The sequence below is a fragment of the Phalacrocorax carbo genome, chromosome 13, assembly GCF_963921805.1.
Source record: "Phalacrocorax carbo chromosome 13, bPhaCar2.1, whole genome shotgun sequence".
In the NCBI taxonomy this organism is placed as follows: Eukaryota; Metazoa; Chordata; class Aves; order Suliformes; family Phalacrocoracidae; genus Phalacrocorax; species Phalacrocorax carbo.
Window position 1 is genome coordinate 6,184,007 of NC_087525.1, and position 16,280 is coordinate 6,200,286.

The 16,280-nt window shown below is 38.9% G+C and overlaps 1 protein-coding gene across 1 annotated transcript in view; it reads right to left on the reverse strand.

Moving 5' to 3' along the window:
* Positions 1-16,280, reverse strand: part of MYPN (myopalladin) — a 63,680-nt gene that overhangs the window by 11,064 nt on the left and 36,336 nt on the right. Inside the window, exons 12-16 of the mRNA XM_009513510.2 lie at positions 14,940-15,087; positions 3,118-3,339; positions 2,416-2,565; positions 1,401-1,480; positions 763-889 (exon numbers count right to left, since the gene is read on the reverse strand). Of these exons, the coding sequence (XP_009511805.1) occupies positions 763-889; positions 1,401-1,480; positions 2,416-2,565; positions 3,118-3,339; positions 14,940-15,087 (727 nt within the window). The remainder of the gene's footprint in view (positions 1-762; positions 890-1,400; positions 1,481-2,415; positions 2,566-3,117; positions 3,340-14,939; positions 15,088-16,280) is intronic.

Consider the following 16,280-nt stretch of genomic DNA (forward strand, 5'->3'; position numbering starts at 1 on the left):
ATTAAGTGGTAATGAATCTTGTGCATCTTCAGGGCATTAACTTCTGCTTCAGAGCTTCTACCCTCTTCAGGGCAGGAGACATTCTGGAGCATGGAAGAGGTCAGTGTTAGCACTACCACCTTTGCTGTGCTACTGGGACATAGAGGGACTACCAACATGAGTATTTTAAAGCTGTGCAATAACAGGGTCTTCACTGCGTGTACTCTAACATCTGACAACTCTCTCATGGGGATTTGAATCTGTAAATGGGCATGTTTCTGCATCTGTGCATGCTGGGGAAGCATAAAATGAACTGGGCTCTGTTCCCTCTTTCCAGGGAGTATTAATCTTCAGTAATTCAGTCCAATACAATGGGAACATTTGTTTGAACAGAATAGAACATGCTGAATCCTCTCTTTCTCATGGTTTTGTGCTATTCTGGATTATGTTCAAGAATCTGATAATGGAGCAGGAGGACCTATCCTTCCCAGTTGAACTTCAGGAGTTTGACCTGGTAAAGGATCTAGTAATTTGAACAACCTTGTAAGTGAGCCTTCTGTTTCTGGGGTTGTGTTTTCTGTGTTCTTCATTCCAGATAGCATGTGTGGAAAAGAAATCCCCTGAATCAGCTCAAAGACAGTGGCAATGAGATATAATTTTTAAAATGAAGCACTAAAGCTTTAACAGAAAGTGTTCATGCATGCAATAAAGAACATGAAAACACTTAGCAATACACGTACAGAGGCAGGGAAAGTGAGAATGAACAGAGGAAACAGTTAATACCTTACAATCCAACCTACAAAGTCGCCCTTCGTGTGCTACCATGTCACCTGGAGCCTGTAGAAAGTATGGCCTGAAAAAGCGTTCTTGAACTGCTTCTTTGTCTCCTTCTGGCACCCGGGGTCGTGTTCTGCAGCACAAAAATTGTGTGTATATGTTTGGAAGTCAACCTTTTATTTCCTAATCCTTAAAAGAAGGAAGCAATTTTGGAAAAGGATTTACAGCTTGAGTTAAAGAAAAGGGCAGATAGAAATTAACTGGTTGTAATTTAATACTTGCATATTTTCCATTTAGAAAGATTACCACGTTAACTATATCATGTAGCATCTTTGGATTCCCAAGCTGTCCTTTCCTTCTTTTTGCTTTTTTGGCTGAATTTCATCTTGCTGATCTATCCCTTGCCTTTAACTCCACGGCAACAGGTAAATGAAATAATACTTCACTTAAACTTCCTTGTATTTGAAGACTGCCTTCAAAAATACTACATTCTAGGAGTGACCTGTTGGGAGGGAACTGCTGCTATTTCCATTTTATGGTTGAGAACTGCAGTACAGAGTGAATTGAAGTACAGTAGCTAGTTATGTTGAATGCCTTCAGTAAGGAGCATAAAGAGGGTCTGAAAGACTTGTCTTTCCTTTTACCTGTGAGGCTGAATTGTTGATATTCGGCCCCGAACAGGGATACTCTGAACCATCAGGTGGCCTGAACAACTGATTCTCCCCTGCAAATCACAATGGAAACAGAATTAATAGTTGGTTAATAGCTCATTTCATTTAAAAGTATAAATATTCAACATTTGCAAATGCATGAGGATTTATGTTTATGAAGTAGCTGAACTATAGTGTAAATATTACTTTTTCAAAGCAAATGCTATTAGCGTGCAGTGCAGTTGAGGCAGGGGTTTCTTTGTGTGTCTAGAGCAGTGTGTTTCTCAGACTCTTCAAGGCTGTGGCGATGCATTTAGCAGTGGTGCTATGAAAACCAGCTTAAATAGTGTTTGTCCCTGCTTGTTTATTCCTGCCCCTGTGTCTCCACAGGTCCTGTCTGCTGGTACCTTTGTACTAGCATACTTGTTTATGCAGCCACACAGAAACTGAAAAGTAGTCAGGCTGAAATATAAATCAGAAAAAAGAAAAATTTAAACTGGAAAAAGTTGCCTGATCTGCCTGAGAGAACGGCTAAATAAACAGCTAAGCTAGCACACAGAGTGAAGGAGAATGGTATTAGGGGATGAGTCTATTTGCAGATCCACATCTTTGCATCCTAGATAAAGAATTATTGTGTTTGATAACACTTCCAAATTTGGTGTAACTTTCTGTTTCCCCTTGCTCTATTCTTTCTGCCTGCACTATCATGTCTGTCCTGTCACCACATCTCAGAAGGTATCTGTCAGCAATGGGGGAGTGGTCAGAAGACAGGGCAGGAGTGATTAATGTGAATAAACGTCCTTAATGATTGTGACTGGGTTGTCTAAGAATAGGGGAGTAGTTTAACCATTCTTCATTACACAGTTTCCTCTGCTATCCTCTGAAGCATCTGATTTTTGGTACAGTCACCTCTCAATGTCAGACTACGTGGCCCAATCTGTGTTCCTGTTTACATATATTAGAAAAGGATGAAACAGGCATTTTTGTAGAGGAAAATAAAACACCTTACTTGTGGGTTTGCAGCCATAATCGTATAGTTGCCATCATCATCACTAGTAGAAGCTTCAATATGTAAAGAACATGTTCCATCTTCTTCTCTGTTCATTTTGAAATGCGTGTTTTTCTTTGAAATCTGCTTGCCATCCTTGAACCAGTAAACCTGTAGTGATCAGACACACACCCCACACCCCCCCGGCAGTGACTTAACACTTGCTCTGTAGTGGAATATTGACTAGTAAAGATGTAGATAAGAATATGAAATAAGTTGACCAATTGCTAGTAAAAATTTTAGAATATAAAATTTCCAGATCAGTTCCAATGTGAAATAGAATGATTCCGGGTTGAACTCAGAAAGCTGCATATCTCCTTTACATAGCTGGGCATGTCAGGTTCTTGTTTCTTGGCTATAGGCACATTACTGGCAATCTCAGATCAGTTCTCGTCTTTCTGAGAAGTTACTTTTTTGAGGGTTTATGAAGTTCTGTTTCTCTTGGAGTCAGATGGTTGTGAGGCAGTCCATACAGTACATCAAGGCCTGATACATGCTCAGGAGCGGATATTGTTATTTTAGAAAGTGTGAGGAGAAATAATTTGTTTTAGAGCTCTCTCCACAGAGCCTTGTTCTTAGGACTGAGACTTTCCAGAGGGATGTATAAAAAATAGTGAGTAGTTGATTTTTATTCCTTTACCGCTAAGAGTGAGAATGACCTACCTTGGGGACAGGTATTCCAACTATTTTGCAAGTGAATGTAATAGGAGATCCTTCCATTACTCGAAAATGCTTGAGTCTCTTATCAAAGATCGGTGCTATGTATTTGCCTGTAGGGATTTCCTCATGTTGGACTTCATCATCTGATTCATCCACTGGTGTACGTTCAAGGCGAAATTCTATTTCATTCATCAGCCTCTGCTCAAAGCTTGAAATCCTGTATTCCTGCAGGGTGAGAGAGGCATGGTTCTGAACAAGACGAGTCGTGTTCTGTGGTATTTGCAGTCATTTGTGCTTTTAGACTAATTCTAAAATGAGTGAAAATAAAAAAGCCTATGTAAACTAGGGCATATTGAAACAGCCTGAATTTGGTCTGCAGACCAGATTCTCACTGCGGCTTAAGTTTGTGGAATATAGGTAATGAAACTGAGTTTTTTTCAAAGGCAGCTAAAAAATCAAACGTGTAATTCCTCTAAGTCCCCATGAAAGAAAGAACTATACTCTTGCACACTGTTGATCAAAAAAGATCATTAAAATATACCAAATTTTTGATGATTTTGTGTTCAAATATCACTGCACTAACACAGACAGCTGCAAAGAATATCTTGCTTAAGTCATTATGAACTGTCTTGCGGGGAAGCTTGTATTGCCGTATGTAGGCCTGTAGCAGTAGCTGAATCAGTTTGTTCAGATCTGGATTTATGCAGTTTCTAAGTCCAGAGCACTTGCATTCCTGCTTCTGTTGAAGGGCACTGACATCTCTGAGAGCAGGCTTATGTTTTATTCTAATTCTCTGGGAAGCTTGGATCTTCAGAGTCTCACTTTAATCTGTCAGATAGTGCTATTACAATGGCTTTTGTTGCTTTGGTATAGGAAGGAAATGATCTGTGGCTTGGAAGAGAAATACCTGAGCAAATCCAAACGTGCAATTATCGTTTTTAAAATAGAATTTTAGAAACTGATTAATGATAAGGGTGTAGCCTATCCTTAGATACTTTTCCTTAGAAAACAAGGTTCAGAAAATGCATCTTGTCTGAAATCTTATAGAAAGTTAATTAAAGAACCAGCAAATATCCCAAATCACCGGGACTTACATCCCTGATTATTTAGCCATTCCGTCATACTCCTGATTATGGTCTTGACCAGGAGTTCCCAAACAGTAAAGAGCAAAGATGGAGAGGCAGCACAAAATTTTAGCTGACAAAGTCTTCTGATTTGTTCAGGAGACCAAGGAGACAGAAATGGGCAAAGGTTGAGAGCTTGCAGGAGAGTTTTGAGGAGACAGGGGTTTGAGATTTGGAGGTGAGAGGAGGAAAACATGGTAGCCACAGAGTAAAAAAAGTTGGAAATTGCCGTGGTGGAATAAATGCCCTGGTAATATCTGATTTTGGTACTGTAATGGTATATGTTGCATATCTGTCTCTTCATCTAAAATATTGGGGGGGTGTGTGTGCTCTAAGGTCAGCTCTAGTAAAGATTAGCTACGGTAGGAAAAGGCAGACAGTTCAGGGTAGGGAGGAAAGGACTTTGATGAATGAACTCTCTTTACTGGAAACTGAATCCTCCTTCCACTCCTCCCTTCTTGTCTGATGCTGCAGGGCTGTTCCCTCCACACAGCTTTGGAGCAGCGCTGATAATTACAAGGTAACAGGAGTGTTCACAGGGAGCTTAGGTTGCCGCGTCCCGCCCTCGAGACACCTTCCTTACCTTTAACACTCTCCCTCTACTCTGACAGGGACAGTCTGCTCTCTGATACTTTCTTCAAATGTACCACTGTGAGTACAGCTTTGCCAAGCAGGAGTTTTTGAGCTTGCAGGTCTGTGGAGGTGTGCGAGTCATGCGCCAAAGGGTGGGAGCCAGCCGCTAGATGGTATCATCCACTTTCTTAGTTGGCTTTGTTTGCTCTGTGGGCTGCCCAACAGCTGGTGATCAGCAAACAGCCTTATAAAGTTTCGTCTTGTTGAGCTTTTTTTCTTTCACACAGCATGTCTCAGCAAATCACTTCAATAGATCAAATTCTAATCTCAGTTGAGCCAGTGTAAAACTGGAGATTCTCTGATCTCTGACCAACCAAAGCTATCGTTTTCCCTTTAGATGGCAAGAGCTGATAATAGTGTTCTAAGGGAAAGTTAAGCAATCAGTCTTTTACCCTTGATACTGAAAAAAGCCTGTGTATTTTTAGGAATGAAGAATCAAGTAAGAATCAGGGAGTGACTACTATGTTTTAAGCAGCACCCATATCACCAAAATGGACTGCTGTCATATTTTGGTTATGGAGTCCTCCATAAATTAAGGAATTCAGACCTAAATACTTTGTGGCCAGCAATGTACTGAAAAACATATTCTTCAGAAAGAAAGAAGAAAGTTTTGCTTTCCTTCCATTTCTTTGAGAGCTTTAACAGTTTCCTTCATGCTGTTTAGGTCGTTCTTGACTGTCGAGAGCAAAATCTGTTGCAAAAAAATTGCATCTACTGAGAGACGATTACCCTGAGTTTTTGAATTTCCAGCAGGACTTGAAGACGCTATATGTAATTCTTCTAAGAATGAAATTGTTTTCAGGGATTTCACATGCTGTGTGGCCTTTGGAAATGTGGAGACTAATTAAGGATTAGTTAAGATAGGGGTAATCTCTTTCTCTCCTTTCATTTCCATCATCTGATTATTTGTAACATGAAAAAAGGCCAGGGCAATATAGCAAGTATGGTACAGAAAGTCTAATTTTTGCCTGTTTAAACATGTTATTGTTTATTGTGTAGTGAGCCTCTCAAAACTTATGTAATTATTTCTGGATGTTGGTTATATGACAGCATAATTATAAAGCTAAATACACTGTTTTGGATACATGTTTCTCATTTATCATATTTGAGCACTTCTGAGCACTGTTATTCCCTTTGTAAAGATAAGCTGTTTTTCAAGTGTTATGTAGGTTTAGAGGGCAACAGGGCAGATGGACAGAGTAAGTGAAGTGACTCACAAATTGGTTATCTCAGAAGTTGGACACAGTAAGTCTGTGAAGAATTTTTACTCTGAGAGGGCAACTCTGAACTCAAATTAGAATGAGTAGGGGTTAAAAGTGTTAAGACTTCTCAGTGAGATGGCAACCAAAAGCAGTAGTCTAGAAGAATAAAACCTGAAAGAGGGCTTTTGGAGGAGCCAACACCTTTTATTTGTTAAGGGCAACATAATAAAGAACAAGGGAAGAAAAAGTAAGGGGCCTGCATCTGTTCCCACATACAAAACTGTTCAGTCTGCATAATCTGGAAGTCAGCAGACCAGGTATTTACTGCCCTGTGACTTTACCAACAGTTAACATCATTCTTTTATGGCAGTACATAAATCTGCCACTGGACTATCTTAGTTATATACAGTCTTCAACTTTATTGAGCTAGATGCATGTTTCGTTAGACCTATGAAGCATGAATGTGATGACTTTTTTCAGAATGATATAACTAATCTCTAGATCAAATTTTTCTTTAGTTCAGTTTTCTGGTGACTGTGTCAAAATCAGGTTTTGGAAATGAAAATTGCTAATAACAAGAATAATGTTTCAAATTAAAAAGGCAGTATTGTAGTTTTATACTTTTAATACATCCTCAACTGTGTAGTTGAAGATCGGGGAATCATTGCTTGGTCCCTGAAGTGAGTTTTTCATCATATGTTCTCTAGCAGAGGGAAGTACTGGGGCTAGGAAGGCATTACCATTACACTTTCAAGGCATGACATTAATGAGTAAGGTATTGGCTTCAGAACAAAATGTTACAGAGTAGAGTTAAGAGGCAATGAAATACTGTGAGCTAATGGGAGAGTCCAGGTTGTTTTATGGGTAGTTGAGTTTATTCAGCAATTTTTCATACTGATTTTTTTTTTCAGATTTGCTGCTGTCCAAAAGAAGTTGTGGTATGTGAAAAGAAATGAATAGTATAGAGTTGCTGTAACCATGATGACCTACAGATGAAACCAAACAATGCTGATAGAGACAGTTAATATCTTTTATTACCTCTACTCCGAAGGTACAGGTTTGTCTTAAGTTGTCTAACCAACTAACATAAATTAAACTTAGGGCAATTATTTTCAAACTGTAATTAACCTGATGTTTCTTGCCTCTGTTTTAGATCTGAAAAAGTTTTCTGTGAACATGGTGTATAATTTTTTTTTCCTGACTGATGTGCTGAAGATACTAACTTCTTAGAAACTTCACTTTATTAAGAAATATGGGCAGTTCTTCCTTTTCATACATCTGCTTCCAGTAGAAAATGTGATATAGGAAGGAATGCATTTCAGGGGGCCACGGACAGGTTTTCCTTGACATTTCTTGAGTGTATGTGACTCTGGATGTATGTGCACACACAGAAAAAGGTATAAAATAAAAGCAGCAGTTTGTCAGAACAAATGCATGTTGCTGCACTACCAATGCTGGGCTGTTGTTACTGACGGTTGCTTCTCTGCCCACAAGAGTCATTGTGTCTCCATGCTAAAGCAACAGTCTGGCTAGGAACTGTGCAGGCTGACTGCATGTGTTTGGACTTGTCATTTTAAGGAGTTACATTCAGAAATACATTTTAAATTAGAGAATATTGAAGTCAGGATTTCCACAGCCCCAGAGTGTTGCCTGTGTGTTGTGCTCATACTTCAGACGTTGTCTTTCTAAATGTGTTTAGTGTGTGTATATAAGCTAACATAAATTTACACACAAACCAACGAGACTAAGTTAACATTGCTGTGAAAATTTTAACACCATCATGCATAGACTGAAGGTGTTATACCAAACTTGTTGTAAAGAACAGGAATCTCTGAAATAAGTGGAAATACACAGTTGTATAGACAATGTAATCTTGGAGGGTTTTTTGTTTGGAAGATTTTCTTCTAGGATTAGCAAGAACAGAAACTATTTGTTAATATGGCTTTCTGAAGAACTGGTTTTATCACAAGAGCCATAAAGCTATTTCTGAGTGTGATTACATAAGTGCAGTAAGGCAAAGTGTGGTTGTGGTTCAGACAAGTATTTCATAAAGCGTCACCCAAAGAACAAGTCAATGTGATCACTGGGTACAGAGTTAAAACTAGGCTGCAGTTCAGCATACTGAGGAGACTAAGGGAAAGAGTACAAAGGTTCAAGCTCTGGTTTTGGGTCAAAAATGTAGGGCTCCAGCTGCTTTTTGGCAACTTCCCTGGAACATGAAATTTTTACAGACAGGAATTCACAAACTTGTTTAATGTAGTAGCCAGATGTTTAAAATTGTGCTATCTCCCAGCTAGAAAACTATAAAATTCAAGCTCCTATCTAGAGGTGTAAATGTTCTGTACAAATTAGAATATATATAATACATATATATATCGTAATTATATATAATTATCTATATCAATATATGCTGCATAGACTGCAACTTATGAAACCTGGGTATTTCACTTACATGCATTAGCAAAAGGGGATTAGGCAGTGGTGGCTGCGTTAATATTGGTGGGGTGTTAGTAGAAGGATAAGACAGACTTAAAACTGGCCAGAGCAAAGCCAGGAAATACGCTGGTGAGTATGTGTCTTAAGCAGTTCCATACCATTTTTCTCTAGTCATTAGTAGCACCTTGTAAGTGAGCTGTGCAGCATTATTGCCACAGAGACGTGGAGCGTATTCATTATATGTTTGACAGTGTAGCTGGACCAGTTTAGTTGCCAGCTTGTGCTAGCAGCGGCATTCCCTTGCTTCCCTCCCTGCTCATATTCATATGCTCCCACATGTCCCTCCGGCCATCACTGGCGGTCATCCGATCCCACAGTAACCTGTTCTGCAGGTGTGAGATAGAAGTTAACTAAAAAGGGGGGGAAAAAAAAAGTCAGACAAGTGCTAGTAGGAATTTGGGGCAGGTGGAGAAATGAAATGCAGCTTCTGTTCTGGGGAGCTGCTAGCCTTTGCACTGCCTGGGCAATATTGTTGTTAGGTGCTGCTGGATGATTGTAATTTGACCATTTTGCCATGTAATGCAAACGAAATCTTTTCTCAAAGCAAGTCCTGTTGAAGGTACAGATTCACATCATTTTGTCTCTGTGATCGACCTATTTGGCCCCATCACCGTCATTTTTTGAGCACCTGACAGCAAGGCACCCTTCAGGGCAGGGTTATTACCTGCATTTTACATATGAGAAATTGAGGCCTAAAGAAGCTTAAGTGGCCTGTTAAGGTAACAGAAAGACTGTGATGGAGCAGGTAGTTAGATCATGTTCTCCTAGATCTTGAGTCAAGTAATCTAGCTCCTGGGCCATTCTGCTACCTGTGAACCTTTTTGGCAAAAAGAGGAATTACATAGACTGTAGTAACTTCTGTAAGTTTATAAGCACCTTTATGTGTGTGAGTATGAGTTCTAAAATCCTGTATCTGTTGAAGTTAAAACATATCTTGCTGTTGACTTTAGCAAGATTCAGATCCTAGTAAGAATACGTGCTTACAGTTAGTAGAAGCTTGTAGCATCAAAATATTCTGATGTTAGCATAGTAACCCATGGAAATTACCACAAATACAAAGGCTGGAAGAACTTTATTGGAATGTTGATTCTCATATACTGTATAAAAACATAATTCTGTTTGCCACTCATTGCTAGCTCCAGACAAATCTCCCAATTTAATCCCAGTTTTGTAAATTTTACTAGATTGGCTTTTTGGCAGAGTTATTCTAAATCCAGTTAACAGTTTATCCAAGAAACTGGCATATGCTGCATCTCTGTCTGTTTCCAAGCTGTAATACTCCTTGGTTTCAACGTCTAATCTAGGCTACTCTGACTGAAATAATCTGTTTGGATTCTCCCTGTTCCCCAATCCCTCTTTCTTTCAGAAGTGGGAATCAAAACCCAACAGATTCAGTGTACATGCTTTTCTTCACCTATCGTGTCCTATGGAGAGGTACCACTGAAGCGACTTATTTCTTGCAGTTGGGCCCTACTATATGGCACAAGGCATGAATATCATGCTACCCAAATGTAAACACAAACCCTTGAAGAGTCTAGCAACTCATCTGTGGTACTCAGCTGGACAACATTCAAAACACAGTTCAGCTCAAAGTGATAGAGCAAGAGGGAAACAGAAGAGAAAGCAAATGAGGTGTGTATCTACAACTTCCACAGACATTTCAGCTGAAGTGAGTGGCTTAGGAGTGTGCATGAAAGCATGAGGAGCTCAGGTTCCCATTCCTAGGTGCTGAGTTCTGCAAGTCAGGATCCTTACCAGGAAAACCTGTCTGTACTTTGTTGTTGATTAGATCTAGATCTTGAGAAGACAGCTACAAGTGGTTGCTCAACTATTCATTCCCACGATTATTAGGAGTTTATACCTACTAATGGCAAGATCTAGTAAGTTGTCTTGGTCAGGTTCTTAACCTCTTCTCATTTCTAGTACGGAGCAAACAAACTTCCATGAGGGCTCCTTGGGATTTAATTCCCATCCTTAGTCCAAAATTGCCTATGTTTGCTGACCTTTGGGAGATAATATTAGGCTTGTTTTTGAGCAAGACTTTTGGAGTGATTGCATTAAGTGTAATTCTTGTGCTCTGGGGGACAGAGCTCTTGGTGATTCTTGTGACCTTTGTGAGGAGGCTGACTGCTTACTATGGGAACTGCGAGGAGATGATTCTGTTTAATCAGTGCTGAGGTGTTAGTGGTGGTGTGGCCTGTGTAATGAGTTGGGTTCTGCATATGGCTTTACTTTTAGGTGAACCTTTACTTAGGCCATGGTTTTTAATGATCTAAAAGCTTTTGGACAAACCCTGCATCGCTTCTGCTCTGAAATTTCTTATAAACCATTCCCTAGCAAAAGTAAAGAATACTCGTGTGAGGGCTGTGCATGATTTTCTAAACAGCTGTAGCTTTACTCTTTGTCCTAAAAATAAGGCAGTGACCATGCTGCTATCTGGGTCTTTCGTAAGACACAGCCAACCAGCATTGCCACATGATAGTCTTCATAGTAAATGACACAGATATGTGAGCACAGTTTGTAGTTCTTATAACCAAAAGGTATAAACCAGGCATAGATATTTAACTCTTCTTTCCTTTATTATTGCACAGTTAATTCCTTTATTCCTGTACAGGATTTTGAGGTTTAATTATCTCCTTTTTCTATTTTATATTATTTGTATAGCAAAGCTTTGAGGAGATGCTATAATTAATTTGTAAGTTTTAATTTTCTGAGTTTTGCCTATAAAGCTGAATTTCCTCTATTTATAGTCCCTTTGGTGAAGCCTGTAAATGTTTTCAAAAACCAGGTTAAAAGCATCAGTTTGTATTACACATTTATATTTTTTTCCATTTGTCAAAATCCCCCCGAATTCTCTGTCTGCCCTTTCTACCCCACACGTCTCTCTGTTTCTACATGGCGCATTCTAACTGAATATTACCAAGATACTTTACTTGTAAGGAAGATAAAATGTCCAAAGGACTAGACAGATTTTGGGAATTGGAGATAACACTGGCTGTACTCTCCTTTCATCAAATGGTGCCGTAGCCCAGACACTCACTGGGGTCATGAGACTTGGATGCTTTGTCTCACAGGATTTCAAGCTCAGTCTCCAAGAGGAAGCTCTGAGCTCCATGCTAATAAAACATTATGGGGGCGGGGATGAGCGGACGGGGAAGTTCTTTGTCCTTCTTGTCTCCTTTCACTTTGCAGAAATACTGAAACATCCACTACATCAAGGACAACAATCCAGGTGTTTATCCTAGTTTCTAGGCAGGAGAGTGATTCTCTCTGTCTCTCAGTCTGTTTCTTTTCTCCAGCCCAAACTGGAAGAAATGATTCAAGCAGCTTCCTCAGACAACATTAGCCATTAAGCTGAAGTGCTCTCTGAAATGTCCTGCTAAAGAAGGGCCTGTTCCACACTGCCTGAAAGTCTTAAATTCTATTCATTGGGCTGGAGAAGGTGAGAGAAGGGCTCAGGTCTCCTGTTAAGGAAGCTGTTCTGAAGGGTGGAATTTCCAGATTTTTATCCTGCTGATAAAGAATGCTTAATTATTTGTGCAACCTGGGACAGCACCAACAGTACACATACCCACTGGCAAGGAGTTAGACTGTCCTTACAGGAGTTAAAAGTTATGAATTCAACTGGCCAAGGAAGAAACTGAGTTGAGTCTCCTGTATCCTGGGATTTGTCCTCACCTCTTCCTGCAGTTGCCTAAAGCTAATCCTCATTTAGTCTATCTTCTGTTTGAAAGAACTGAGCAAATCTGACTGAAGGTGTTTGGTATAACTGAACCTATTTTTTTCAATACTCGTAATTGTGATGAAATTTCACCTGGCAACATAGCATGCCACTGTCTGCATAAATGACAGGTGTGGTGGGTTTTTTTCTGGTAAAAATGACAGCTTGTTAGTGCATGTACTTGATCAAAGTTGCGTCTAGAATCTTAGCAAAATCCTATTTGTATTTCTGTCAGCACTGCATGATCATCACAGCTGTAGAAGACCAGAGACTAATCTGTTCTGTCTCCTGCAACATCAGCAAAACAACCAACTACGATCTGATTCTGGATTTCTTTATTGTTGGTGATGAATGATGTACTGGATGAAACAGAAGGAGTACAGCTGGATTATTAGATGTCATGCTGAGTGCATAATGCTGACACTTCGGAAAGTATTGGCTTGTAAACTAAGCACTTTTCATATGGAAGTCAATGGTAGATAATAAATAGAGCACCAGGATGTAAATCACTCATGTTCATTACTGCACTTTATATAGTAATATAAGACAATACCAGTACTTTAAGAAACAGACTTGTCATCTGCAGCTTTCATTCTGGATGATCTCTACATGCTCTGCAGATACTGTAAATGAGACCAAATGCTGCTATTGAAATATGGGGTTACAATACAATTCTCTAAATAAAAATATGCTGTAGGACACATTTTATGAGAAGGAATTTTTTAAAAAGCATGTAGAAAATACAAGGAGGCCAACACTTTGAGATTCTTACTGAATGCTGTACTCCATTCATTACATAGTGATCTCTCATACAGAGGAGAGTTGCATTCTTATTTATGAGAAAGTGAATAAGAAGCCCTTCTCTACCATTATAGTAATCAATTTAATGCAGATATGCTATACGTAGGATGAAAATATCTCCTTTTTAATTCTGTGTTAACTACAACAGGAAAAACCAGGACAAAATCTATGGGTGTGAATCCAGCACTCCAACATACTATTCTCATGATGTTGATTGTTCTATGGATGGCAAAGCAATAGGAATTTTGGAAAATAATAGCATCCTCTCATCTCTTTTAAGTAATCACTGCTTTCACTGAGAAGAACACTCAGACTTGAATTTGCTGGAGTCAGTCTGAGCAGTGGTTTTTCTGGATGTGGAAGAATAAAATCAGAAGTGATTAAAGGTGGAAACTGAGGGGAAAATGAGGGGACTTTTATTGAGCAATCCTAAAATTGTTTTCTAGTTCATTACCGTTGGCTTTCTAATTACCAAAACAATTAGAGAAGTGCCAGCTTTGATGTTTTTCAGTGTTTGGGGGATTTGGGAATGAGAATTTTGGTTTGGTCTCACACAGAATAGCAAGTAAGTGTATAAACAACATTTTGCTGTCAGCAGATAACATTGACAGTAGTAGTGATCGTTGTTTCTAAAGGGGTTATCATGCAGTTAACTCGAAAGACTGATAGGTATTTCACAGTAGCTCTCTAAATAATTTGTCTTACTACCATAGCAAGTACAAATTGTAACACTTGTGATTCATCTGCAAAACATACTGCTTGCCAGTTGTTTTACTCAAAGTGCTTTGGCAGCGTGATCTGTCAGAAAGAAAGGTCAACAGCAAAATAAAAAAAACAGGGATTACACTGCAGTTGTCCACAGAGGGTAATTTACTCCAGAGACTCCCTGGCTTTTCGCTTATCTTTGCATGTTCTCTGTCAGAAGGGCTAACAGACCTTGTGAAAAGTTGCTTTGTTGATGACAGATCAGGGTAAACCGTTATTCGCTGTGTTAAGCCTGAGCTGGTGGGACAGCTATGGAGGGCCCTGTGGCCAGGGCGAGTGTAGCATAACCGCCTACAGACAGAAAGCTATCTAGCAGTCCTTAGTGTGTCCTACTGTTATTTGAGAGTGGTTGGACCTCATTTACAGTGATCTCAACCTCAAAATGTTATTTCATTTTTTATTTCTTCTTTTATTTTGTAGACACTGCAAATTGATTGATTCCAGTTAAGAATGAATTGATATTAAGTTCCTTGAACTGCATAAAAGCCTTGTTATTTTGCTAAACTCTAATAATGTTAGGCCTAAAGTTCACTGTATGCCAGTAACAGCTACCAAAAACTTTAAGTTCCTAACAAGTCCCTGTCAATTCATATAAGTCATGAGATCTTGAAAAATAGGTTTTATGCGAAAAATTGAATACTGCATTTTAGTGAACCAAAGTAAAAACAGAAAACATTTCTTAAACAGTTTGATTACTTTACTCCTTAATTTGTGTTAAAAATATATGGTGTATGAATGTGTATGTGTGCAGTGAGTTTGACAACTTGTAAAGTGAAAAAATTAAATCCAATGTACAGAAGCTTCCATGAAAAGAAAAAAGGTTTACATTCCTACCGGTGTCTAATAGAGATTATCAGAAATTAAAAATGCTGTTCAGTCACAAAGTAAACCCTCTACAACTGCATCCTCTCATACTTCCTATTTAAAGCACCAGTTTGCTATTCGAAACAAGTACTTGCCACAAAACTTTACTCTGCAAAGCAGTGTAGCAGCCTATGCACATAAACACCTTTTGTTTCACAAGCCATAATACATATCTTGCTCATGAGTGATATTTATTTTAGTAACACTCAATTTTCTTACCTGCTGACTACTTTGTTGATTAGCATCATCTCTGAAATGCAGTTTTCTTTCCAGGTCCTTTACAAGCGCAGCTTTATTTTCCCGAATAGCATCATCTGTTGCTAGCAGCAGAGGCTTCAGATTTTTCTTTGTTATTCCCTGGGTTGGGCTATTAAAAGAAAATTCTGATACTAACATGCAGCAATCAGGATATTTTTTTTTGTCACCTGTGTGATATGACATGTTATACTTCAGTTTTCTGGAGGAACCTATTATTTATTTATGTAGAAGCCAAAGCAAAATATGGGATTTGATTTTTCTGCTACTCTTTTAAATGTGTATCCCATTCCCATGCCCGCAGGAATTAAGGACACACATCTTATAGAGAATAAGCGTTATAGTACTATAATAAGCATCTAAGTTCCATTTATATTTATCCTGGAATAATGATGTCACAATGAATGCTGAAGAAATGTGTGTAGGTGTTACCATAGGTATATAGTTTGTACATTTTGCTGTATCAGGCAAAAAATTAAAAGGTGATACAATTTCTCATTGATCTTTATCTCACATCTTCATTGGTCATTTACTCTTTCCATGAACTTTTACTTCTTTCATTTCTCTCACCCTTTTATGACAACTAACATCAAAGTTCTTTTTGTTTTTATTTCATAGCTGTAGTCTGTTTTATTTTAGGCAGGTTTGGAAATAGTTACATTCTTAAATAAGGCTAAGAGAATGCACTGCCGAAGCACGGCAGCCGCACACTACTAGGGAGTGTGCAATGTTCTAGTGGTTTACCAGGAGCTGGCACCTTAATAACAGGGGATCTAGGTAAAAGGCATAACTAATGCTTGCTTTGCAAGATATCTTCCTTTTGTTGTTCTGCAGGGATGGTGATCTCTCGCTGCTTTTGTAACTGGAATTATTATAATTGATAATGACAAAAAAAGGAAGGTGAAACTTCAATAGATATTCACTTTAGCACAGATAATGTTCAGGTTCTTTCCTGATCTTTTGTGCCCTCACTTTAACTCTCTCCCGTGTAGCGATCTAGATTTGAATCTCAGCACGATGACCTCTAGTTACGTGGGAATTCAGCTCTGGGCTGGGGCCCAGGAAAGGTGAAACGAAGAAAACATGATTAACTACTCTACCGGGTAGGCATATTGTAAGGGTTTATTTGGTAAAGCCTGTACAACAGTTAGAAAAAATAAAGCCCTTTGCAAGGTTCAATTGTGATTGCAAAGAGAATAGTCCTTGAGCACTTGTGCACCAGCTCTGAAGGGGAGGAAGGGGAGGAAGGGGAGTGGATGAGTAGTTGCAGCTGATATTTGCTTGCTGTTGCAATGTTGTGAAAGC